The 22516-nt window shown below is 38.9% G+C and overlaps 1 protein-coding gene across 1 annotated transcript in view; it reads right to left on the bottom strand.

The window, feature by feature from the left end:
• Positions 1 to 22516, bottom strand: part of Akap6 (A-kinase anchoring protein 6) — a 304232-nt gene that overhangs the window by 130392 nt on the left and 151324 nt on the right. Inside the window, exon 8 of the mRNA XM_059279296.1 lies at positions 1198 to 1346. Within this exon, the coding sequence (XP_059135279.1) occupies positions 1198 to 1346 (149 nt within the window). The remainder of the gene's footprint in view (positions 1 to 1197; positions 1347 to 22516) is intronic.

Here is a 22516-nt window from a genome sequence, read left to right as displayed (position 1 = left end):
TCTGGATTTTGAGGCCAGCCTGGTCTACATAGAGAGTTCCAAGACAGCCAGAGGTACACAGTGAGACCCTGTCCCAAAAAAAGACCAAAAAGAAAAAAAAATGATAGATGCACCCAAGTACAAAAAAAAGGCTTCTTTTATGCTGTCTTCAAGGAATTTTCTGGATAGAGTTATCTCCACAGGTTTACATAACACTATAAACATGTAATATAACGTTGGTGAACAGTGTCTATCTCTGGTTGCCTAGCCCAAGTGTAAAAGTGAAAAGGTGACCCACTTACATTTTATTAAGGATGATTATTACTGAGCTATGAAAACTATGAAATTATTTAACTTCATCTCTTTTACTCTTTAATGATCTTCCAATAAATATTAGAATTGAGTTAGAAAATAGAAGTATAGCAATACATTGGGCAATGTTTGTACAGCTTTGAGACATTTAGAAATACCTAAAGACATAACAGTTACTGAAGACTGTGGGCAGCTGGTCCTATCTACATGGAACCGTACATCTCATGGGGCGCGGGTGCTCTTGCCACCATTCACTGACTGTAAACAGCTCAGGTGTTGGTTTTTACAGGCATGGTGGTTCACATTTGTCAGCTCAGCACATAGGATGTAGAGGCAGTAGAGTCAGGCGTTCAAGGTCAGCCACAGCTACAAAGTGAGCTTAAGTCCAGTCTGGATTACATGTGACCCTGTCTCAAATGTTAAAAAAAGAAAAAGTCCAGAACTAGTTTCCAGTTCCCGCTGACTTTGTGTGAATCTAAGTGGCTAAACCATGGTTTTCTAAACCATGACTGTATCTCTATTCTGTGTCCTTCCGCATGTCCAGTGAAGTTCTAGTATTTAGAAGTTCGATAAACAAACCTTAACCTAGACAGTGAGGTCGAAGGGAGGGGATATAAATTTTGAAAACAATCTATGAAGGAGAAAGACCAACATTATCAATAAAATATAGGCTCGAAAACACTCCTGAGAAACACCAGGCTGTCTTTTACTTAGACAGTAACGAAGTTCAGAAGTTTTGACTGAGATGGTAGCGGCTGATAAAACCCACTGTCCTCGACTCCAGCACTCCAGTGAGCCTTTCCTTGTCTGCTGACTAGGAAGGAAATGCCTGCACAGCACCCGATACTGGGCATCGCTGTAAAAGTAGGTTCGTGAGAAGAAAACAACCAAAAGGCTCGTCCTTACCCGTTGCTTCCCACGGACTGCACTTTGGACATGTCAGCGAACTCCTCTTTCCTCTTGCTCCCGCTGGTATACTGCTCGCTGTACAGCTTGAGAGACATCTGCTCCACAGCATCCCTTTGTGCCTCCAGGTAGCAGAGCTGAACCTCGGCCTGGAGAGAGAGGCAAGAAGAACCGTTCTCTTAATCCAGAAGGACTGCATTTCAAGGACGGGTTAACACCGGAAAGAAAGGGATTGTTCACATCATTATACTGCCTGGGTAGGGCTGGATTTAATGGGATCAGTTGGGCATGTTACAGAATGACATTATAGATCCGAATCTTATAAGCTCTTCCTTAAAATATGACCTGAATAAATGAACTCTCAGAAGACTTGGTAAATATTACAAAGTGTCCCTGAGATCATAACATGGCATAAGACGACTTTACATAAAAATTCTGTGAAATTCCTTAATACTACTCTTCCTCACGCTGTTGCATATGTAGCATTTTAAAAGACGTTTCCACTCAATTCATACACTGGGATATTTCATATATATATATATATATAATATATATATATATATATATATATATACATATATATATATGTATATATATATATATATATCTTCTGAATACTTTTTTATTTTCTTCGCTGGGGAGAAGTAAAACGCCTACTATTAATTCTAGTACATAGTTAATAATGGTAATATACTTCATTTATTGCATTTTTTATTCTCTGTACTATTGTCTTAATGATTTTTAATCATGGGTATTATAGTGCATCGGTTCTCAACCTTCCTAATGCTGCGACCCTTTAATACAGTTCCTCATGTTGTGGTGACCCCCAACCATAAAATTATTTTCATTGCTGCTTCACAACTGTAATTTTGCTACTGTTACAAATTGTAATTTAAATTGTGTTTTCCCATGGTCTTAGGCGACCCCAGGGAAAGGGTAATTCGATCCTCAAGGGAGTCGTGACCCACAGGTTGAGAACCACTATGTAATGACTTTTACACACAGGCTCAAATTGTTGAATCATAAATACTTGGGGATTTGCTGCAAAGGAAAAATAGTTTCAACATGCTGGGTTTTTTTCTTTTCTTTCTTTTTTTTATTTTTAATTTTTAGATTTTTTTTTTTAATCCATCAGAGGCCAAAGAACACTGAACTACTTTTTTTGTTGTTGATGTTCATTTTTTCAAGACAGGGTTTCTCTGTGTAGCTTTGCGCCTTCCTGGAACTCACTCTGTAGCCCAGGCTGGCCTCGAACTCACAGAGATCCGCCTGCCTCTGCCTCCCAAGTGCTAGGATTAAAGGCGTGCGCCACCACCACCCAACACGCTGAACTACTTTTTGCATGGAAATGCACCAGGTAGATGTTTTATTTATTGCCACTGTCACAATCCCTGTGGCTTTGGGTTCTCTAGGACACCAGCTGAGACTGAGAATGAAGTCCCCTCAGGGAGGAGAGGAAGCAATGGTGGGTTCTCGTGCATGGTGGATCCAGGGACTCTTACTTTCCTTTTAGTATGCTTCACAAAATCAAACCCCTCCATTAACGTTTCTGACCATCTTTAAACTGCTATTTCATAGTGTCTTTCCTTAGAAAACTAGTTCTATCCAGCTGCTGGGTAGTCACCAGGACTAAATGTAAGCCAGACATAACCTACTACCTTTAGCAGTCAGAGCAATGAAGGCCTTCCCCTGGTCTCACCTTTGATAAGACTCAGCTATGGAAAAAAGAGGAGAGTCACAAAGTAGAGATTACTTAAAGGGCCTGACCATTAGAAATCCTATAGTTTGGCTTTTCATAAGCAGTCATTATGAATGCTCTAAATTTCCACAGAGAATTTAAAGAAATAATATGTAGATTACTATAGTTATGTATTAAAGTTTCAGAAAGTATGTGTATATAGGTATGTATGTATGTACATATGTATATATGTGTATATTCTTAAATATAACCTGCTCGGCCTGTTATAATGTCACGTGTATGTATGCTATCAGGGATGACCATTGGTATTGGATAACCAATTGGTATGCTCTTCCCTGGGGAGGACTGTTTCTCCCACTTCAGCTTACCTTAGTTGCCTGCACTGCTTTGTGTAGGGTTGAGATCTCCTGGGCTTTCCCCCACCTACTCTGGCACATCTATTGTTGTCCTTATTTAGCTCATGGTTAAGTTGTCCTGTTGGTGAGACTCTATGGATATAGCTCATGGGAAGGTTTAGAGGAAGGGAAGGAAATGGAGAAATGTTGTACTTATTTTATAATCTCAAAAATTAAAGAAAAAATTATGTCAGTGACTGGGGATGTTGCTCAGTGGTTAGAGCCCTTACCCAGCATGGATGAAACCTTGAATTCGATTCCAAGCATCACAAATTTAAAAAAAAATAAAAGAAACCACATATAATATGTGTAGTTGCAGGAAGAGGTGTGACTGGTGGGGAGTCACTCAGAAAATGTTAAATCTAGCATCGCTTTGCATTTCTATTAAAGATGTGGAAGAGGAAGTAAGTATGCAGTGGTGTGTATGGATGAATGCTAAGAGGTTTATGAAGTCATGGGACTTGAAAGAACAGCCACTGGTATAAGAATAGATTTTAAAGAATAAAACTAATCAATGATTAGAAAAAATGTAAAAAGCATACAGGGGCTGTAAACATGCCTGAGTGCTTTCAAGTGCTTACTTCATGGTCGTCAGGGTAAGAGCTTGGATCCCAGACCCTCAGAACAAGCCCAGAATCCTACAAACCTGGACTCCACCTCTGAGGGATCTAACACCCTCTGCTGCCCTTTGCACACACAGGCTTATGCACACCCCATACACACACATAAGCAAGCACACACACACACACACACACACACACAAACAAATAAATCTTTTTAAAAAGTTTATGTCAAATTCTTATGTGACCAGTAAGATAACAGAGACATTAAACAATAGTCAGCGAGTTTAAGAACAGTTTGCCCAAATGCTACAACCTCTCCTCCACCAGAAATCTAGGGGGACAATGAGGATGTTGCTCTGGACTGGGTGCTCTGTGGAAAAGCCCATTAGAATAACACATCTAGGTCACTGGGGACATTCTTGTAGAAGCTTCTGTCCATTTTAACTCTATGAAGTAATGTGTTGGACCATGGTTCATTCTGGCCAGTGATCTCACAAGTGTGTGCCTCTGTTCATAAAAGGTTCATAAAAAAGGCAGAATAGGGACATATCACCACCCAGAAAAATAGTCAGCATTCAACCTCAGTGGGGATGTGTACAAATAAAATGTCTCTAACCAATAGGGGTGTGTGGAAGAGTCCAGAGAAGAACTCAAAATATAACTAGTCACCTACTAATTTCTTTCTTGCATGGAAAGTTCTCTTCACTAATGAACAGGTGAATAGACAACCCAGGCCCTTCCTGTCCATCTTCATTTCTACCTCTGTTTTTAGTAATTCATTCCTAAATTTCCTTATGAAATAGAACTAAACAGTTCCCTTTGCTAAGATTAAGTGGCTTTGCCATTCTAAACCTCCTTGTAGATTCTCTTAAAATTTTTCTGATGCTATATTTTAGTCCAAATGTAAACTTAAAGGAGAGAGATTGGAAGAAAATATCATTCTTAAAAACAGTGCCACTATTTCTCTGAATAAATGAGTTTTAGTTATCATCTAGAGTAATTGTGGTTACTTTAAAATGTCACTATATTTTTCATGTGGAAACTTAGCCTGATAAATATTAAAGATAAAAAACAAGATTTGGAATTTTTTATTAACTAGCAAGAATGAGACTTCAGTGGTGGGTGTGCCTCTTGATTTCCAGGTTGCAGTCATACTGAACAGATGGAAAAAATGAACTGAGACAGAGGTACTAGTGGAATAATCAGAGGAAGATCTTCATTCTTATAGGAATATAGAGATTTAAACACTTATTTAGATGTAAAAAAAAATGTAATTAGAATGAAATGAGAATGCCCTGGGACATGCCATAGAAGATGCTGTAGGACAATCCTTTTGTACACTGTGATGATGTGTTGCTCTCATTGTTAATAGAGAGCTGAGCGGCCCATAGTCAGGCAGAAAGAAATTAGGCAGAAGAGCAAAACTGAGAGAGAACACCAGGAAGAAGTGTGGAGTCGCCAGCTGACACAGAGCAATCAGGAGATGAACATGTCAGGCTGAAAAAAGGTACCACCACATGGTAGAGGGTGGATAAGAGTATGGGTTAATTTAAGTTGAAAGAGTGAGTTAGTAACAAGCCTAAGATATTGGCCAAACATTTATAATGAATAAGTCTCTGTGTGGTTATTTGGGAGTGGGCTGGCAGGACAGAAAATTCCACCTACAAGTAGAGGAAAAGAACCACTTCTCCCTCCAGTCTAGGTGTTAGCATGGGTTGCAATAAATCCTGAGTAGTTCCACCTTTTTTTTTCTCCAACATCCTAAATTCATTTTATGGACTGTTCCCCAGCTGATCTTCTATCACAGCTAAGATCACTGATGTGCCAGAGCTTGGGCGGGGCTTTTTTCTTCATACCCTTTATCATTGCCTTAAGTGTCATCTATATAGTGGTGCCTCCAGCCACTCTCCTCTGAGCTTTACACTTTACACCAATCACCTGACTTTGATTATTTTAGGCCCTGATGTTTAAAAGGTAACTGCATTCTCAAACTCTCCAAATCCTCCAATTCTTCTCATACTTGGTCCTTCCTTGTTAAACAAATAGCCAGAAGCTAAGGAGTCATCTTGACTTTTTTTTTTCCTTTCCCATAAGCCACTCCTTAGGATACAGATTCATCCTCCACAGTGCATCTCCAGTTTCTCCCAGTTGGCATTGCTACAGCCTCGTTCAAGACCCTGTTACCTCTTACTTGCATATATCTCCTCTCAGTCATTCCTATCCTCTAATTATTTTCAGTTACATTGGCAAGAGTAGTCATTATAAGACACAAGCTGACTTACTCCTGCACTCAGACCCAAGAAACAAGCTTCTCCCATTGGCTAACAATTTCTTGCCTAGGCTAGACCTCTAATAGTCTCCCTCTTAATTGCCATGCTCTTGCCTTCTTTAATTATCTTTACCTTCTTTAATTCTTTAAGCATTCCAAATTTTTAAGCAATCATTTCTTGTCCTGTGGATTTTTCCCATATATTATTTCATTTTTCTGGAACATTCTTCTAGTAATGTTTTGTCTTCCAGCTTACACCTGACATGCTATTTCTCAGAGAGTCCTTTCTCAGTGGCATTGCTGAAATAGATCCACTATGTTTCTATTTCAGGACCAGGTAAGTGTCATACACAGCACATGCAAATGTAAATTTCTTATGTTTGATGTAGTTTCTGATTTGTCTTTGGATTCCAAATATTAGGAGTAGCCATGTCTGTTTCCTTGAACATTTTGCATTCTGAGCACCTTGTCAGAGTCTGGACCAAGGCAAGCATTAAACAAGTCATTGCTTAATAAATGTATTGTCCATCCATCCATTTACCACTCACACATTTGCTGAGACTTTATTATATCTCAGGGACTACCAGCTGATGTGGGTATAAGGAAGATAAAATACATTCTTTACTTCTAAGGGAGTACAGCATGGAATGTAAAAGATGTGCCAACCACTACAGTTATGCCAAGTGGCATCGTCATCAGAAATAAAACAATCACCTGAAGGCAGGGAATAGTCAGAAAGGGTTGACAAAAGTGGTGTCTGAGCCAGAACTGAGGTGGTAAGTATGACTTTGGTAGGTGATGCTATCTCTAGAGGCAGGATGATTGATTTGTTTAAGGGCCAAAAGTCATGAAAGGACACAGTACACTCAAAGAATGGTGACTGGAGCTTTAGGGCATTTGAACAAAGAGGTTAAGGGAAAGGGTACATAAAGTGCACAATGTAGAGGATGCAGGTTAGGGAAGTCAAACACTGTTCTGAGCATAAAAGATCCAACAAAGCCATTATTATTTATGTAAAGGCCTTGATCCTCTTCTGTCTATCTTTCTACCGGAATGAGATTGTCAACTTATGGATAGCCTAAATATGCTTGCATAGTTCCTGCCACTTTGAGAGGAGATCAGTGTGATGACTATTCTTGGTTGTCAACTTTACTACATCTGGAACTAAGAACCCCCCAAATAGAAGGCACACCGGTGAGGGATTTTTTTTTCTTCTTAATTTGAAGATCCACTTCTAATCCAGATCTTGATGTAGAAAGATAAGGCCTTTAATCTGGGTCTCGAAGTGGGAAGTCACACCTCTAATCTGGGTTACACCCTCTGTTGCAAATCTATATAAGGACATGGAAGAAAAAAGCTTTTGCTCTTTGCTTGCTCACCCTCACCTTGCTAGCAAGTCCATTCTTTCACTGGTAGTAGACCCTACTTCTTTAGGATTCCAGCATATTCAGAAGCCCAGCTGAGACATCCAGCCTCTTGGACTGAGCAACTACTGGATTCTTGGGCTTTTCATTCATAGCCAGCCATTTTGGGATTAGCTGGACTATAGCCTACAAGGAAAGAGGGGGGATTCATTCTATAAGTTCTGTTACTAGAGAACCCTGACTAGTACACCCAGTGAGAAGGGAATCATCAGATTTTACTGGGTTGGAAGCACAGCATCCCAGACCATGGGGGCCAATGATATTCTAGTAACTAATACCTCTAGTAAACCCTAACATGCTATGGATTGCATTGTGTTCTCCCACACTCATTTCATGCCTCAGCATCTTTTGGTGGGTTAAACTTCTTGAAGCTGTTTAACTTAATCTTGGCAACTCTCTCTTAGAAAAGCCTATAACCATGTTTTCTGATGTGTCGTACTTCTGAATGCTTCTCTCTTAACCTGCATCCTTAAATGTAGATTAAAATATCTTTACTACACAACCTCTGCTTCATATTGGCTAGTCTCGAACTTCTTTTCTGCACCAGAGCCAGGAATCCCAGTTGGTTCTGAGTTGAGATTTCCTAAAAGTTTCCTTTTGAGACAAAGTCTCAATATGTAGCCCTTCCTGGCCTGGCTGGAACTCACTGTGTAAACTAAGCTTGCGTCAAACTCATGGAGATCTGCCTATCTCTGTGCCTCCTCAATACTCAGATTAAAGGTGTGTGCCACCATGATTAATGGGGTCCCTAAAACTTTAGAGAAATTATTTAGGCTGCTGAGAGTGACACTGGGGGATTGTACCTCTGTCCTATCCTTAATTGTTGACTTCTTTAGGCCTTATCTGGGATTTCTCTGAAGCATTGTTGAAGACCCTTTATTACAAAAGCAATTTCTGGGTCAGGCAGTGTTGGCGCACACCTTTAATCCTTGGGAGCATTTGGGAGGCAAAGGTAGGCAGATATCTGGGTTCAAGGCCAGCTTGGTCTACAGAGCTAATTCTAGGAAAGCCAGGGTAACACAGAAAAACCCTGTCTCAAAACAAAAACAAAAACCAAAAAACGAAAACTCCACTCCTCCCCCGCAAAAAAAAAAACAAAAATGGTTTCTAAGTGCCTGCTATAATAGGATTCGATTATCTACAAAATGCTTAATTTAAGTTTATTGATTTTAAAAAATATCCCAAAACTGTTAATATATTTTGTATGTGCTTCCAATACTTTCTGAAATATATTGTCTTATTAAAAATAAAATGGCTTCCCCCCAGCCCACCCGGGGGTGGGGAGGAACAAAGGAAAACTTGGCTGATATGTAGAATTAAATTAAATTATAAAATAAAATAAAAAAATAAAATAAAATGCTTTCTATTTTTTAAGGAACCAAATCAGATAAGAACCATGAAACAGGAAATACATATATACATATATATATATATATATATGTATATATATACATATATATATATTTGGTTTTAAAAAAGCAAACAAGTTTTCTCATCTAAAGAAAAGGGAAAAATTTTATGGAGATTTTGTCCTGAGTAAAATGATTATTCCAAAATAAAACAAAAGAGATTAGGACAAAACTAAAAAGTTAAAGTATGTCACAACTTTTTTTATGGACGTAAAAAACCTAAAGATAGTATAGGTTTACAGAAGCTTGCTTAACACAAAAGACTTTTTTTTATACTTTATCAAAGTAATTACTTAGGGCCCCTACTCAGTTTCTTATCAGAGAACTAAAATTTAAGAGAGTTGATGATTATTAAAAGTCCTTGTCGGGTTTTAAGGGTTATACACAACAGCCAAGTTTTAAACTACAATTCATCCTTCAGTCTATAAAAAGATGTGCAAGCACAGAGAAAGTTGTCCTCGAGGGCTCAAGGGGAAAATGGTAAAGAAAGCAGAAGAAGTCACAGGGCTTCTCCTTAAAGAGCCTTGCCTGAACTTAATGGTCAAAAGAAAAAAAAAAATGGTTAAATTTTGGCTACATGCATGGCTTCAAACACGCACACCTGAGTAGGATACCAAACTTTCCTTCCCAGAGTAAGAGGAGGATCACAGGAGGAGATATTTCTTTGGAACAATGTTGAATGTCTTCAACAAATTTCAACAGCTAGATCTTGAATGTCTTTTATATATAAGACATTGCACAAAATAGGTTTGTATCCTCAGGGAGTATATCGTCTACAATCAGAAAAATTATGGTTCATGAGAAACACTCAGCACTCATTCAAGGATAAGACTAATAAAATCCTTAAAAAATGTGCCAAGGAAACAATTAGTACATTTTTTAGAATGTTCTTTTTTAACTTATAATATATGTATATATATATGTGTGTGTGTATACATATACATACACACACACACACACACACACACACACACACATATATTAACAAGAGAGCCAGAGGGATGGTTCAATGGGCACCTGCCCAAGCTTGATGCCTGGAGTTCAATGCTGGGACCCACAGGATGGAAGGAGAGACTGAACTCCTGAAAGCTGCCATCATCCAACCACTGCACACATACATGCAGGAACACAGAATAAATAAAATGTTGAAAAAAAAGTAATAATTAGGAATGTTTAGCTATTTGAATATTGTTTTTTTCAGTGAATATTATTGCACATAGCAGTCTTTTTATATTAAGTATATAACAATATGATTATATTGTCATTCCAGAAAACCTAGCATTAGAGAGGGTTAGTGATAGTTCTTATGTCTTTATTTAAGAGACATAGCAGTAATGTTTTAGATTTTTAAGTGATCATTTCTATTTTATTGACTTGTTTGCAAATCATTAAAACCATTCACTATAATATTTAGGAAATTTAATTTTAAAGTCGTCCTTTTAATGAGACTTGTTAAATGGTAACATTCAAACAAAGTGGGGAAATAAACATTAACACTATTTTCATTTCTTCTGCATTTGTGTATAAAGAAAAATGTCTTCCTTCTCTGTTTTAATGACATATGGGATGCTTATTAATGCAACAGAAAAACCACCTCCACCTAACAGACAAAACACAAAAGTGATACACCATTGCTTTTGTAGAACCTTCATGCACCATCCTCTCTCCTTTTTGTAATGCAAGTGGTTAAACTCATTAAAAATTCAGCATTTTATGTCATGAGCTGCAGTGGGGGAAGTGTGATTACAAGGTGTGGACTGGAGGAGATGATTAGAATTTTCAATGTTTCTCCATTACTGTTCCCTTAGCAAATCTCTGCATGGAGACAGATGCATCAATCTGTGTTTACATTCTACAGCCGTCGCCTAATTCCTACCCTCCACACTCACCTACAGAAAGCTAGCGTTTATTCTCTGCCAAAAACTAAAGATTAAAAATGTATATCGTGAAGATACAATCAGAGCTCTCTCCGCCTGCAGGGCCGGTAGCTCCTCCCTCAGTCCAGTTACGCTGACAAACGCTCCCATGAAGTCAGTGGCTACTACACGTACTCCAGTTCCTTTGAATTTCTATAGGATCAATAGTCTTGAAACGGGGACGGGGGGGGGGGGGGGGGGGGATGAAACAGGAACAACAAGAATTACTTTACATACTAATAATAACAATTTAGTTATCAAAACAGAACCAAACAAGTGTGCCTTTATACTTCCTTCTGAAAATTCAGCCGCCTGGGGTTCTAATAAGCAGGGCCTATGGTTCAGGAATGCATGGTAGCATTCAGTTCAGAGCCTATATCCTCATTTCAAAGAGAATCATTCAAGCCGACATCCACCCTGTCAAGAATCTCAACTTTGAGCTGCTAATGTAGAATAAAAATCAATATAAATTTTGATCATTTGATGAATATTTACTTCTTTCTTTAGTGTTTGGGGATTTAGAATTGAAAAGTGCTGAATCAAGTCATTTTATTTTTTTTTTTGTGTTTGTGCCAACACCAATTTACTACCCTCCAGAAAGTTCCTGAACAAGACGTCTCAGGTGGCAGGCATGTTGGTTTTTCCTGTCAATCATAACAGTGTGTCACTAGGGGACCATAACTATTTCCCTTTCATACTCTTAGTGTTCCAAAAAGGAAGCTTTTGATTATTTCCCTGGAAAAGGTAAGCTTTCTCCTTAGGCACATATTGTCAGCCTGGGTGTCTGGTGTCTTTGCAGTCAGCTAAGTCAAAATGGATACTATCTAGTAAAAGTTAAATGCTGCTTAATGAATCAGGCTTCGAGGGTCATATACAATAAATAGGATTTACAAATAGGTTTCTCTCTATAAAACTCAGCATCCTCCCAGGACAAAGAGCTTTTGTGGAAGCTCCTACAATTCTCTATGCATTTTTCTTAAGAGTAAAAAAATATCAGTTGACTGCTATAATCAATAGAAAGACTTCAAAGCAAAAGGCTTTACATTTTTATTGTAAGTGAAAACATACATTGGCTAGCAATTAAAATGTGCTTCCAGTGTAAGATTAGTTCCACGAGTGAAGCAGCATGCCACCCTGTTATGATGATGTATTGCTAGACACGTGTGTACATATATGTGTGCGCACAATACACACATTAATATATGAATATATTATATATAATATATATTGCACACACATATGTAACAAAAGCTTGCTTTTCTACAGAATGTTTTCATAGTGACTTTAAAACACTGGACAATGACTTTACCCAATTTCAAAGAGACTAAACTAATTGCCAGCACCAAAAAGGTAAGCTATTCTCATTTATGAAAATACCTTGCATGTAATAAAACAGCAGAAGACACAATATTAAAGAGACGTTTTTGTTGGTTCCCTATAAATTAAATAAAAATAGCAGCAGCTGTGTTTCCCATGGATGATGTATCTTTAGACAATTGCTAGACATTATGTAGACAGATGTTTTAAATAAAATAAGGTATTCAGATTGCTAGATACCTTGCTAGATATGAAGGCAATTATAGGATATCTTTGTTAAATTACATTTTTCATTTTTGTGAGGAGAAAAAAAGAATTGTCCTGGAAACAGTACCAACAGGAAATGATCCTATATCTAAAACAGCTGGATACTGTAACTAATATAAATTTACTTGAAAATAAAAATGCTGTGAGCCTCTGGAGACATGCAGTAACATGCCATAAAAACAAATGAGAATATCGAAGTATTTAAAAAGGAGAAAATACATTTTATCTAGAAATTATGTTGAGATATAGTCCACTGATTAATGAGAAATATATGGAAATGAAGAAAAAAGGAACCTATGAAAAGCTACTTTAAAACTGCTAATATTTTATTTAAAGACATATTTGTAGGAAATATCAATATTTTTTAGAAAACGCCATTGCTTTTTATTATATTGACTATTAATCATAATAACCCGAAGACATATACTTGTGTTTAATTGGAGATTCTAATGGAAACCAAGAATGCTTACTGAGTGAACTGAACCCTAAATATTGGGTAAAATTATTGTAGCAATTCACAAAGCCATATGAAATGACCTATACATGGAAACTCCCCCTACCCTGTTGACTCCCTTATTCTGGTTCTTGTTAGCGATTTCACTGGGGAAAAGAAAGGATATCTTACATGCTGACTCACACTACAAAGGTACAGGCATTAACATATTAACATGGAGTATCTCCAGTTTCATATATTTTAATTCTCTTCAGTTAAAGATAAAACACACTAGCCCACAAGACCATTAAAAAAAACAACAACAACAACAACAAAAACAAACATGGGTAGAAATCTATTTGCAGAGTCACCAAGACAGCACAGCAGGTAAAAGCATGTGTCACGATGTGTGACAGGCTGAGTTCAGCCCCTAAACCTTCATGGAGGAAGAAGAGAACTGATTTCTATATACATGGCCCTACCCACAAACAAATACTGTAATAGAAATTGGAAATTAAAAAATATTTTTAAAAAAGATCTATTTGCACAAAAGATGGGAACAAGCCTAGAGAAGTACATCCAAGTCTTGGGTGCTCACTCTTCTAACCTACATCTTAATACTTATCTAGGTCCAGCTCCTTGGAGGTCAGGGTCTCAGACAGAAAGAGATTATGAAAAGCCAGGATTTCTCACAGGCTCCAAAGTCAGAAAAGCTCATAGTGCTTCAGAAACAGGCTCCTGTACGTCAGCAGGGGAGGAGAACTCAATAGAAGGAAAGGGAATGCAGGACATAAATGTGAAATAGAGGATCCAGGGGACAGTAATCAAACGCCATGAGAGTAAAGAGTAGCTACCAGAACAGTGCCCGCAAAACCCACATAAACCCTGAAAATCGGGATAATAAGTCTCTACTTTCTACAGGTTCTCCAAATACTAAAAAGAACAACAACTATTTTCTGGAAGATCTGTGTCCATCCCCACTCCCCAACATACACACTTCTGCAATAGTGATTCTCGTGTGTGTGTGTGTGTGTGTGTGTGTGTGTGTGTGTGTGTGTGTGTGTGTGTTGCCTGTGAAGACATGAGTTGACCATCAAGACATCAAGACTGCTCACAGCTTGTAGAGCTTGACATGGTGCTTAGATTTTCCTGAAAATTCTCACTAAGTCTCTGAGCTATCATATTCATAAAAGACTTACAAAAGAAACAAACACGTGCCTTTTTTTTCTCTTCCTTGATATCTCTATTTCTATCTATCAGACATACTGATATTCTAAGTAAGGGTCAGGTTAAACAAAGCAATATCCTTCATTTTTTGCTGTCTTTATTTTAGGGGCAGAGTGAATAGATGAGCTAATGGCAGGAATTAGGTGCCATGCTCTAAATCCATTTTGGTCAGGATGAACGCTTCTCTTAAATGGTGGTTCACATCTTACTTCTTATATTGGCAACCAGTGTGCTGGAGACACACCTCTCAGAGTCTTCAGGGACCTGTGGTGTGTGATCTTCATTGTCTATCACGGCTGCCTGCTGAGCTGCTTGTCTGCATGGTAGACAGATCTTTGGGTTTCATTCCTTGGATGAATCTACTTCCTTTCCACTGTGGCCAGGCACTTCCCTCTGCCTGGAATTTTCCTCTTCTCCTTTTCATGTGACTAGCACATTTATATCTTCAAAATCTGTTTTAATGGTGTTTCCTTCCCCTATTATTCTCCCTGTTTTCTCCTCCCCCTCCATCTTTGATTTTTTTCTAATATTTATGACTATATTTGACTCATTTTTGTTTTATCTTGCTAGTTTGAAAAATATAAGTTTTTTTTTTGTTTTTTTTTTTTTGTTTTTTTTTTTTTTAGAATATGAGTTTTTAATTCATATGCCACTGGGAAGTAAATTTCACAACAGCAGGGACCATGTCTTTTTTTAAATTTTTTGTTTTGTTTTGGAGAATTTTATAGATGATTCCACAACTTTCTTATTCACAATTGTATCTTCAATTTCAGAAAATTGTGTGCTGAATGAATGAGTGAGTCATTGTATGGAATTTAGTGAGATGCCTTAGTGATATTCATGCTGGAAGAAGATATGTACTTTCAGGAAGTAGATTCTTGGCTGGTTCTAATCAACATCTGAGGCTGCTAATCTTACTGTAAACTGTGAATTATATCATTAAAAAGAAAGGATCATTCTGACCAAAATCACCTGAAATACTTTTCAGATTAAAAAATGTATTGGGATTCTCTGAAATTTCAAACATGAAAACCCTTGGATATTTTTAACCTCTGTGTTACAGATTTAAATTTAAAGTGATATTTAATTTTAGCAGGTCTCTATGAAATAAAAGATTCAATAATCTCTGACATGAAGAAACTTTATCTTGTTTCAGACAGTGGCAGAAAATAGAATTCTCAAAGTTATAGTAGAAAATAACACTTGATGATACAAACATGGCAGGAAAAATAAGCAAAGGAAAGAGAAAATGCTTATTAACTGGTCAGCCTGCTATGGGGATCACTTTCAGACTCTAAAACGTACCCAGTTCAGTTACCAGTTTTCAAAGTGGAAGGGATAGAGCAATTTCCCTGTTGAAATGCCAACTATTGTTTTTCAAGTTTTATGATATACATCATAACCCTACACAGAATCTTTTTTATGTATAACTTTTAGAATTCAAACATCAATTACAGTATAGTGAGGTTGTAATGAAATTTTCCCAAGGGCTTGCCCTGAGAAAACCCCTCCCAGGATCCTGGGGAAGACGCTGCATCCGGCTGGGGTGGGGGGAGTATCTGAGGGAAAGGAATCTATACACACTATGCTCTTTCCTCTGTTACTTTATTTCTCTAAGACAAAATTCTATCTATACAGCTTCAGCTCCATCCTCACATACAGCTCCTCTCTGTACCTACTGCCCTGTCATAGTCCTAACTAAGCTCCTGTGCTTTCAACCTCATCTTCCTCCTTTGTTCCTTCGTCCTCCATCTTTCCTTCCTTGTTCCTTTCCCCTGGCTTTGAGAAAAGCTGCCTTCTTCTCTTCTCCCTGGCCACACAGCTCTGCCTGACCAGGAACTCCACTCCAGTCTTTATTGAACCTGGTTATGCAAAAAGCCCTATTGTCCTGAGTCAATAGATCTGCTATGCTACTAGGCCTGAAGGCAAGGGATGGTCTGAGCTTCATTTGCACAAGAAACAAAGCTATGCATCTGCATACCTGCCTGTCTCCTAGGCTTTGTAGGGATGTTACCTAGTGGATCAGCAGTAGGTCAGAGAAGCTTAACTGTTTGCCATATGGTCTAGTATATGGGCACACAAGAATTTCATAGCAGAAGACAGCTGATATATATTAATAAGCTAAATAACACCAAATATTCCTTGATAAATGGCTTCCTCTGAAAGACTCCTTGGTTGGTCAAGGTATAGCTTATTATATATAGCTGAATCTCTATAATATATTCTTGCAGCTTGCTGCAAGGTTGCTTCTTCACAAAGAATGTCTTCAAAATTATTTTAATATTCCCATTTCAGATTTAATAGTTGTCTGCTACATCTAAGACAAAACAGTTACCTTTTAGATGCTAGTAGCTTGTTTCATTATATGTATGAATGTATATGTATATGCACATACATTTTAGTTACTTTTCTATTGCTATGAAAAATTACCATGACCAAGGCAGCTCATAGAAGAACCAGTTTACTAGGGGCTTGCTTACAGTTTTAGAGGTTAGCATCCATGGCCATCATGGTGAGAAGTATGGCAGTAGCAGGCAGATATGGTGCTGAAGTACTGGCTGAGAGTTTATATCCTGATCCATAGGCATGAGATGTAGAGCGAGTGATAACTAGGAATGGCATGGACTTTTGAAAGCTCAAAGCCCACCCCCAATGACATGCCTTCTCCATCCAATAAGACCACACCTCCAAATCCTTCCCAAACAGTTCCACTAACTGGGCACCAAGCCTTCAAATACATGGCCTATGGGGCCATTCTCATTCAAACTGCCACAATTAAGCTGAGAAACTAGGTAACAGAAAGTTCCAGTAAGTGTATCAACAACACAGCAAGTGACCTCACAAAAAGAACACAGGGCATGTCATTTCTGTATGACTTTTCAACCTTTTCATCCTCAGCAGCATTTTGGTTGTTTGGGTCCTTTTGCATTTCTGCTATACCTTATATAGCTAAAACTCAGCACACAAATAGCAATCCAAGGCATAAATATAAATAGATTAAGATTTAAATTATGACCCAGGAAGAAATGAGTTTCATGCTTGGGAAACAGTTACCTTGGGTGCACTGGAATCTCTCATGACTGGGGACAGTTGGAGTGACCCTGATTATGAAATGGCATTGAAAGTTTTCTTGTTTTCTGCTGGTATGTGAGACACAAATCATAGGGCCACCTAGTATCCTTGTGCTTGAGTCATCACACAAACTAGCTAGGTTATTCAGCATCCAGCATCTAACCCACCAGCTGCAGGACTAAATGTCCCCTTACGACGATGCACAAGAGAAAAAGGCCTCTGTAAGAGATTTTCCATGATATGTGATCAATCAATCATATGACTGTTCTGATTCAGAAACCAAGAAACAAAGCAGAAGAGTCCCAATGGCTATCATTTGCTTCAGATTAAAGCTAAATGTCTTGGCATCATGTTTATGTACCTCTTAGGACTGGGTCCCTGTTCACCTTCCCAGGTATCCCCTGTGAGTTCCTTTCCTGACAAACAGCAAAATCCCCCTCTACTCACATCAGACTAGCCTATGCCCTCTCATGAATAAGGCTTTTTCCATCTCTGCACTCAGCTACCCTCCATTTCCACAGCTCTTCTTTCCTCCCATTTTCTCTAGGCTAAGTAATTTCCTCCCTCACCTGCATTTCATGGATGTATAATCTATCTGTCTTGTATAAAAACTTCCCTTTCTACCATGTAGGCGTTCATGACTCCTCTACATGAATACATTTTAAGTGTCCCCAGGAGTGAGATATGAACCAGATTTGTTTTGATACCATCCCTGGGTTTCTGATACAAGCAGACACTCAATACGTACTGATTGAATGAGTGAGGGGTGGGTATGGCTTACTTTCATCTGAGAAGAGTTAAAGATATCAGTTTAGTAATTAATTTAAAAGTCTGGAGCAGGAAAATTATAAAACAAGCCTGTGGTATCATCTTGTAAAGAGAACAAAGAAACTTTCATTGACTCCAGACAAAAGCACACGGCTCTATCATGAAGGGGCTTTAGGCAAATGCAGGAAATACATGCTCCAAATCGAATCACTTCAAGTGATAGTTACCTACCAAACAAATATAAGTAAATTTGTATATAACTGTATTCAAACCAGAAAAAGAAAAAGTAATGCCATCACAGGAGGGGCTGTTACTCTAACACGTTATTCCAAATACTTGGAAGCAAACGGATATTTGAAGATTAGAAGAGAAACTGTAATTATCAGAGTTGGTACAATTAAACTTTATACAACTTTTTTTGCCAGCTAAAAATGCATAAGAAATATTAGAATTAGTCGACCACCATTTTGTAACTTCCAAATAGTTGATTGTTGCATGGGTCACCAATAGATTTGTTAACAGGGAACAGAATCCCCACATGATGTACAGGCTCCACTGACTACCTGCTAATTATAAGGGGAATCTCAACTGTCTGAAGGTCTCCACTGGACACCCCCTCCACTTTGGCACCACAGACAACAGAAATCCTGACATGAGGGGATGCCACCAGAACACACATGTCACAGATGATAAGCCTAAATCCAAGAATGCTCCTTGACCAAATTTTCAGTTTATGAGAAACAAGGACAAGGAGATGAAATAGGAACGAGAGAAAGAAGAATTATGAGCTGTCCTGACGATGAACCTAGAACATGAAGTACTTCACACAATAATTCCCCTGCCTCCTTCAAACTGGTAAAGACTGCTGGGATCTTAGTGTGAGTGGAATATGGAGGCAGAAACAAAGGGATCAGGGCCTGGATTGAGGAAGCTATGAGAAGAGCATTCCTTTCACACTGCCATTAAATACACTGCTATTTTATTTTATTTTTTACTTTATCTAAGCTGCTATCTTGTAGCTTTAGAACCTGACCTAAGAGAATGATGCTCTCAAAAAATGATAAACATCTTGATATTAGGCATAACTCCATACTCACAATGAAGATGCAGCTCTCTGCCATTTCATAGAACATTTAAAGAGAAACATAATTTTTATATCTTACATAATTAGATATTTATGTTTTATAGTTCCACCTCAAATAATCTATTATCCTATGAAATAATTATTGATTTTACCTTATTATTTGACACAGTATGCAAATTACAAATTAATTGGATATCTAATCATGAGTTCACTATCTATCACCTAAAGTGGGCATATTCATTGGGCATCTGGATTAATGCTTAAATGATGGATAGTAACATTTTGCTTAATCAAAAATCACTTGCTAATAGAGTTAGATACTTCTGGTAATAGGTTACACATACTTTTGTGGTTTGAGGTTCCATGTATAACATCTTCCTTAGTAATCATAACTTCTGCTGGACACCCATATATCAGATATTATTCTTTCTACTGGAAAGAGATGATATCACATAGCTAATGGAAAGAAATGTCCCAGAGCTTCTAACTCCAAGTCCCGTGCTTCATTTTTTGAAGTCTGCGTCTGTATCATTTCTAAGCAATTGTCCCCAAACCATGATTTCCTTGCCTTAGCCAGTCCCTAACTGGTCCTTCCAACAGTTAAAACAGCCTGCAGCTGGGATACAATATCAAGTCTACTATGAAAGGTACATACTTAGACCACTTTCTGAAAGGCCCAGTGTCCCATATCCTACAAACGTTAGATTCATCCAGACTTTTTGGTCCTTTGCCTCAGAAATGAAACTTCCTTGTGTATACTCTGATTACTTTGTCTCTTTTCAGCTCACTGCTCAGCCGTCATGGCACCCAGTCTCTTCAGAGTCCAGGGGCAGAAAGAAAAGAGGCCTCACTGTGAAGGCATTTTCTTGCAAATCTGATTGTTTTCCCCAGTCACTAGTATGATTTATCACTATCATGATATTCCGATATGTAGGATTTATAGGAGGATTCTGTGTCAACCTAGAAATTTGGAGCTAGACTTGAAACTCATTCAAAGCCCTTGACTTCCCTCATGTTGACTTCTCGCAATTCCTTCTGGTATCCTTTGTCTCTCTGACCTTTCGTCTGCCTGTCACCAACCATTTCTCAGGAAAGTCTGTCAGGGCTCACACATGTGCTGTCCCTCACTGGCTCTGTGCTCACTCCACCTTCTCTAACCTCTGGCTCTTCACTTCTGTTCCTGGCCACTTCCTCTGTGGTGGAATTCCACTTGGCCTTCTGCTCAAAATAACCTGCTCTTTTCTAGAGAGGACATCTGGACTCTAATGTTTAGAAACTGAGATCAAACCCTGCTTATAGTCAACTGCTTTTTTGTTTGTTTGTTTGAGTCTTGAGGAAAAATACTAAGCCAAAAATAGTTACAGAAGGTAATGAATGGACTACTTTTGGTTCAATGGTTAAGAAGGGAGTTGGATGAAGGGAGATGGGGCCTAACATTTATTGAAAGACTATGCTTTGACTAGTCTGTCTTCTCAATGGCAAGTAGGTCAGGGAAGCACCTGGAAAAACTCAAAACAGCTCGCTAGCTTCAGGAAGTCCCTGAGACCGACCAGATCCACTGCCCCCCACCCCCACCCCCTGGAAGAGTAAGCAATGCAAAGGGGCAGAAAGTAGCTGAGCTGCCCGAAAGAGGTTTAGACCAACCAACCAACTGAGCCACTTGGAAAGGTCACTATGTAACCCCTTTCCCAGCTTTTGTGAGCTGTCACCCAGGCTGGGGTGGCCTCTGGTGATGAGGTTGTCTTTGCATCATTCCTGTTCCTGTAAGTGACCCCTCCCCATATTCCTATAAGTAACCCCAAGAAAACTCGGGCTTCACCAAGTTGGACTCTCCAGGAGAAGTTTTGTCGCATGGCATTCCCCTAGTACCTGTTCAGATTTCTATCTCCTTCATGGCCTGTCTAGGTTTGCACATTGCTCTGCAGACTGAATGGGGAAGGGTGTCTTGTCAGTCTGCGAGGGAATCTCTTTTAGCTGCATAACAGTCATCAGGGCACCCAGTCTCCCCAATTCTACCCATCAGTCTCTGAGGGGATCTTCTCTTTACTGCTTCTTCATTCTGTGAGAAATCATTCGCTCCCAAAAGGAAACATCACTGTCTTTGGATTGAGCCTGACGGACAAAGGGGTTCTAGAAAGACAGGTGATTCTCTCAACAAAGAAGAGAGTGAACAATGACATGTGGACAGACATGGACAAACAGTAATGGAGGAACATGTGAAAAGAAATCCAAAGCTGCAAGCTGGAGAGAGAGCTCTGTGTCCAAAGCACTTGCTGCACAAGCCTGAGGACCCATGTGTGGATCCTCAGCCTCCACATAAAAAAACCATTGCACAAAGATAGGTGTGCCTCTGGACCTCACCAGCCAGCCAGTCTCCCCAGTGAGTGTGCCCCAAGTTCAATGGGGGCCTCTGCTTCAAAAATAAGGTCTGAAGCAATGCAAGAAGATTCCAGGTCAAGATAGGTTTACAGATGCCCCTAAAAGTTGTGTTCTCACTTAGAACTTGGGGAGAGAGCAAATTAATGTTCTCTAGTCTATCCCCAAGGTTCGAATGTCACTTCTTTTTAGTATTTCCAAAGCTCTAAACTAGAATTCATTGTTCTACAACCCTCCCCCCACCCCATGAACCATACATACAAGTTTCTTTCCAGGATTCCCAGTAATTGCCTTTCAATTTGGCACAGCCAAGTATACCCATTAGGTTGTCTCTTCCCACCAGATGTTTTCCAGCTGTTCTCAATGTCTTTCTGCTAATGCTTTGCCATCTGCCACCTTAATGGTGATACAGCAGGGACTGGATGCTTTGGTGACTTTGATCTGCTGGTTGTGAAGACCTGGCCCATTGCCTCATCCTTGGGAAGTCTGCTGTGCATATTCATCACTTTAGTTATTACGTTGAGTCCAGGTTCTAACTGACCAGTTGGCTAACTAGCCAGTGTGTGATGAAGGTCGAGAGCGCTCACTGACTCACCTACCCCTGCACTGCTCTTCATTAGGGAACACTTAGCGTCTTTTCTGATACAACCACGCGCTTGGCCATCAGGATGACGGCTGACATCTTCTGGCCTAAACAATACCATTTGCTGTTCCCTTAAATATTGTTTTTATCATCATACCAATAGCACATCAGAAGCAGCTATGTGCCTTTGTGTCACCTTGATGGTCATGCCTTGCACATGGCAATCTTATGCTTGTTTGGTATTCTCTACGGCTGGATGGAGACAAATCTTGGCCCTCTGAGATCAAGAGTCAGCTATCAGAGTCCAAGTCTGCTAAGGCACAATAACAGTTAATGATGCTGATTTCCAGGGACCATAAATCAGTTTGTAATCTACTTGTATATACCTATTGCGGTGATTACTTCTCTTTCAATTATTCACAGTAATGGAAACTATTTTTCTGAAACCATGATTATACTAGATGTCAAAAAGGTTATCACTGTTAGCTCATAATCCCTGCCAAAGACCCAGTGGGAA

This window comes from Peromyscus eremicus, chromosome 14, assembly GCF_949786415.1.
Source record: "Peromyscus eremicus chromosome 14, PerEre_H2_v1, whole genome shotgun sequence".
In the NCBI taxonomy this organism is placed as follows: domain Eukaryota; kingdom Metazoa; phylum Chordata; class Mammalia; order Rodentia; family Cricetidae; genus Peromyscus; species Peromyscus eremicus.
Note: the sequence above shows the minus strand (reverse complement) of the source record. Positions and strands in the feature narration are given on the sequence as shown.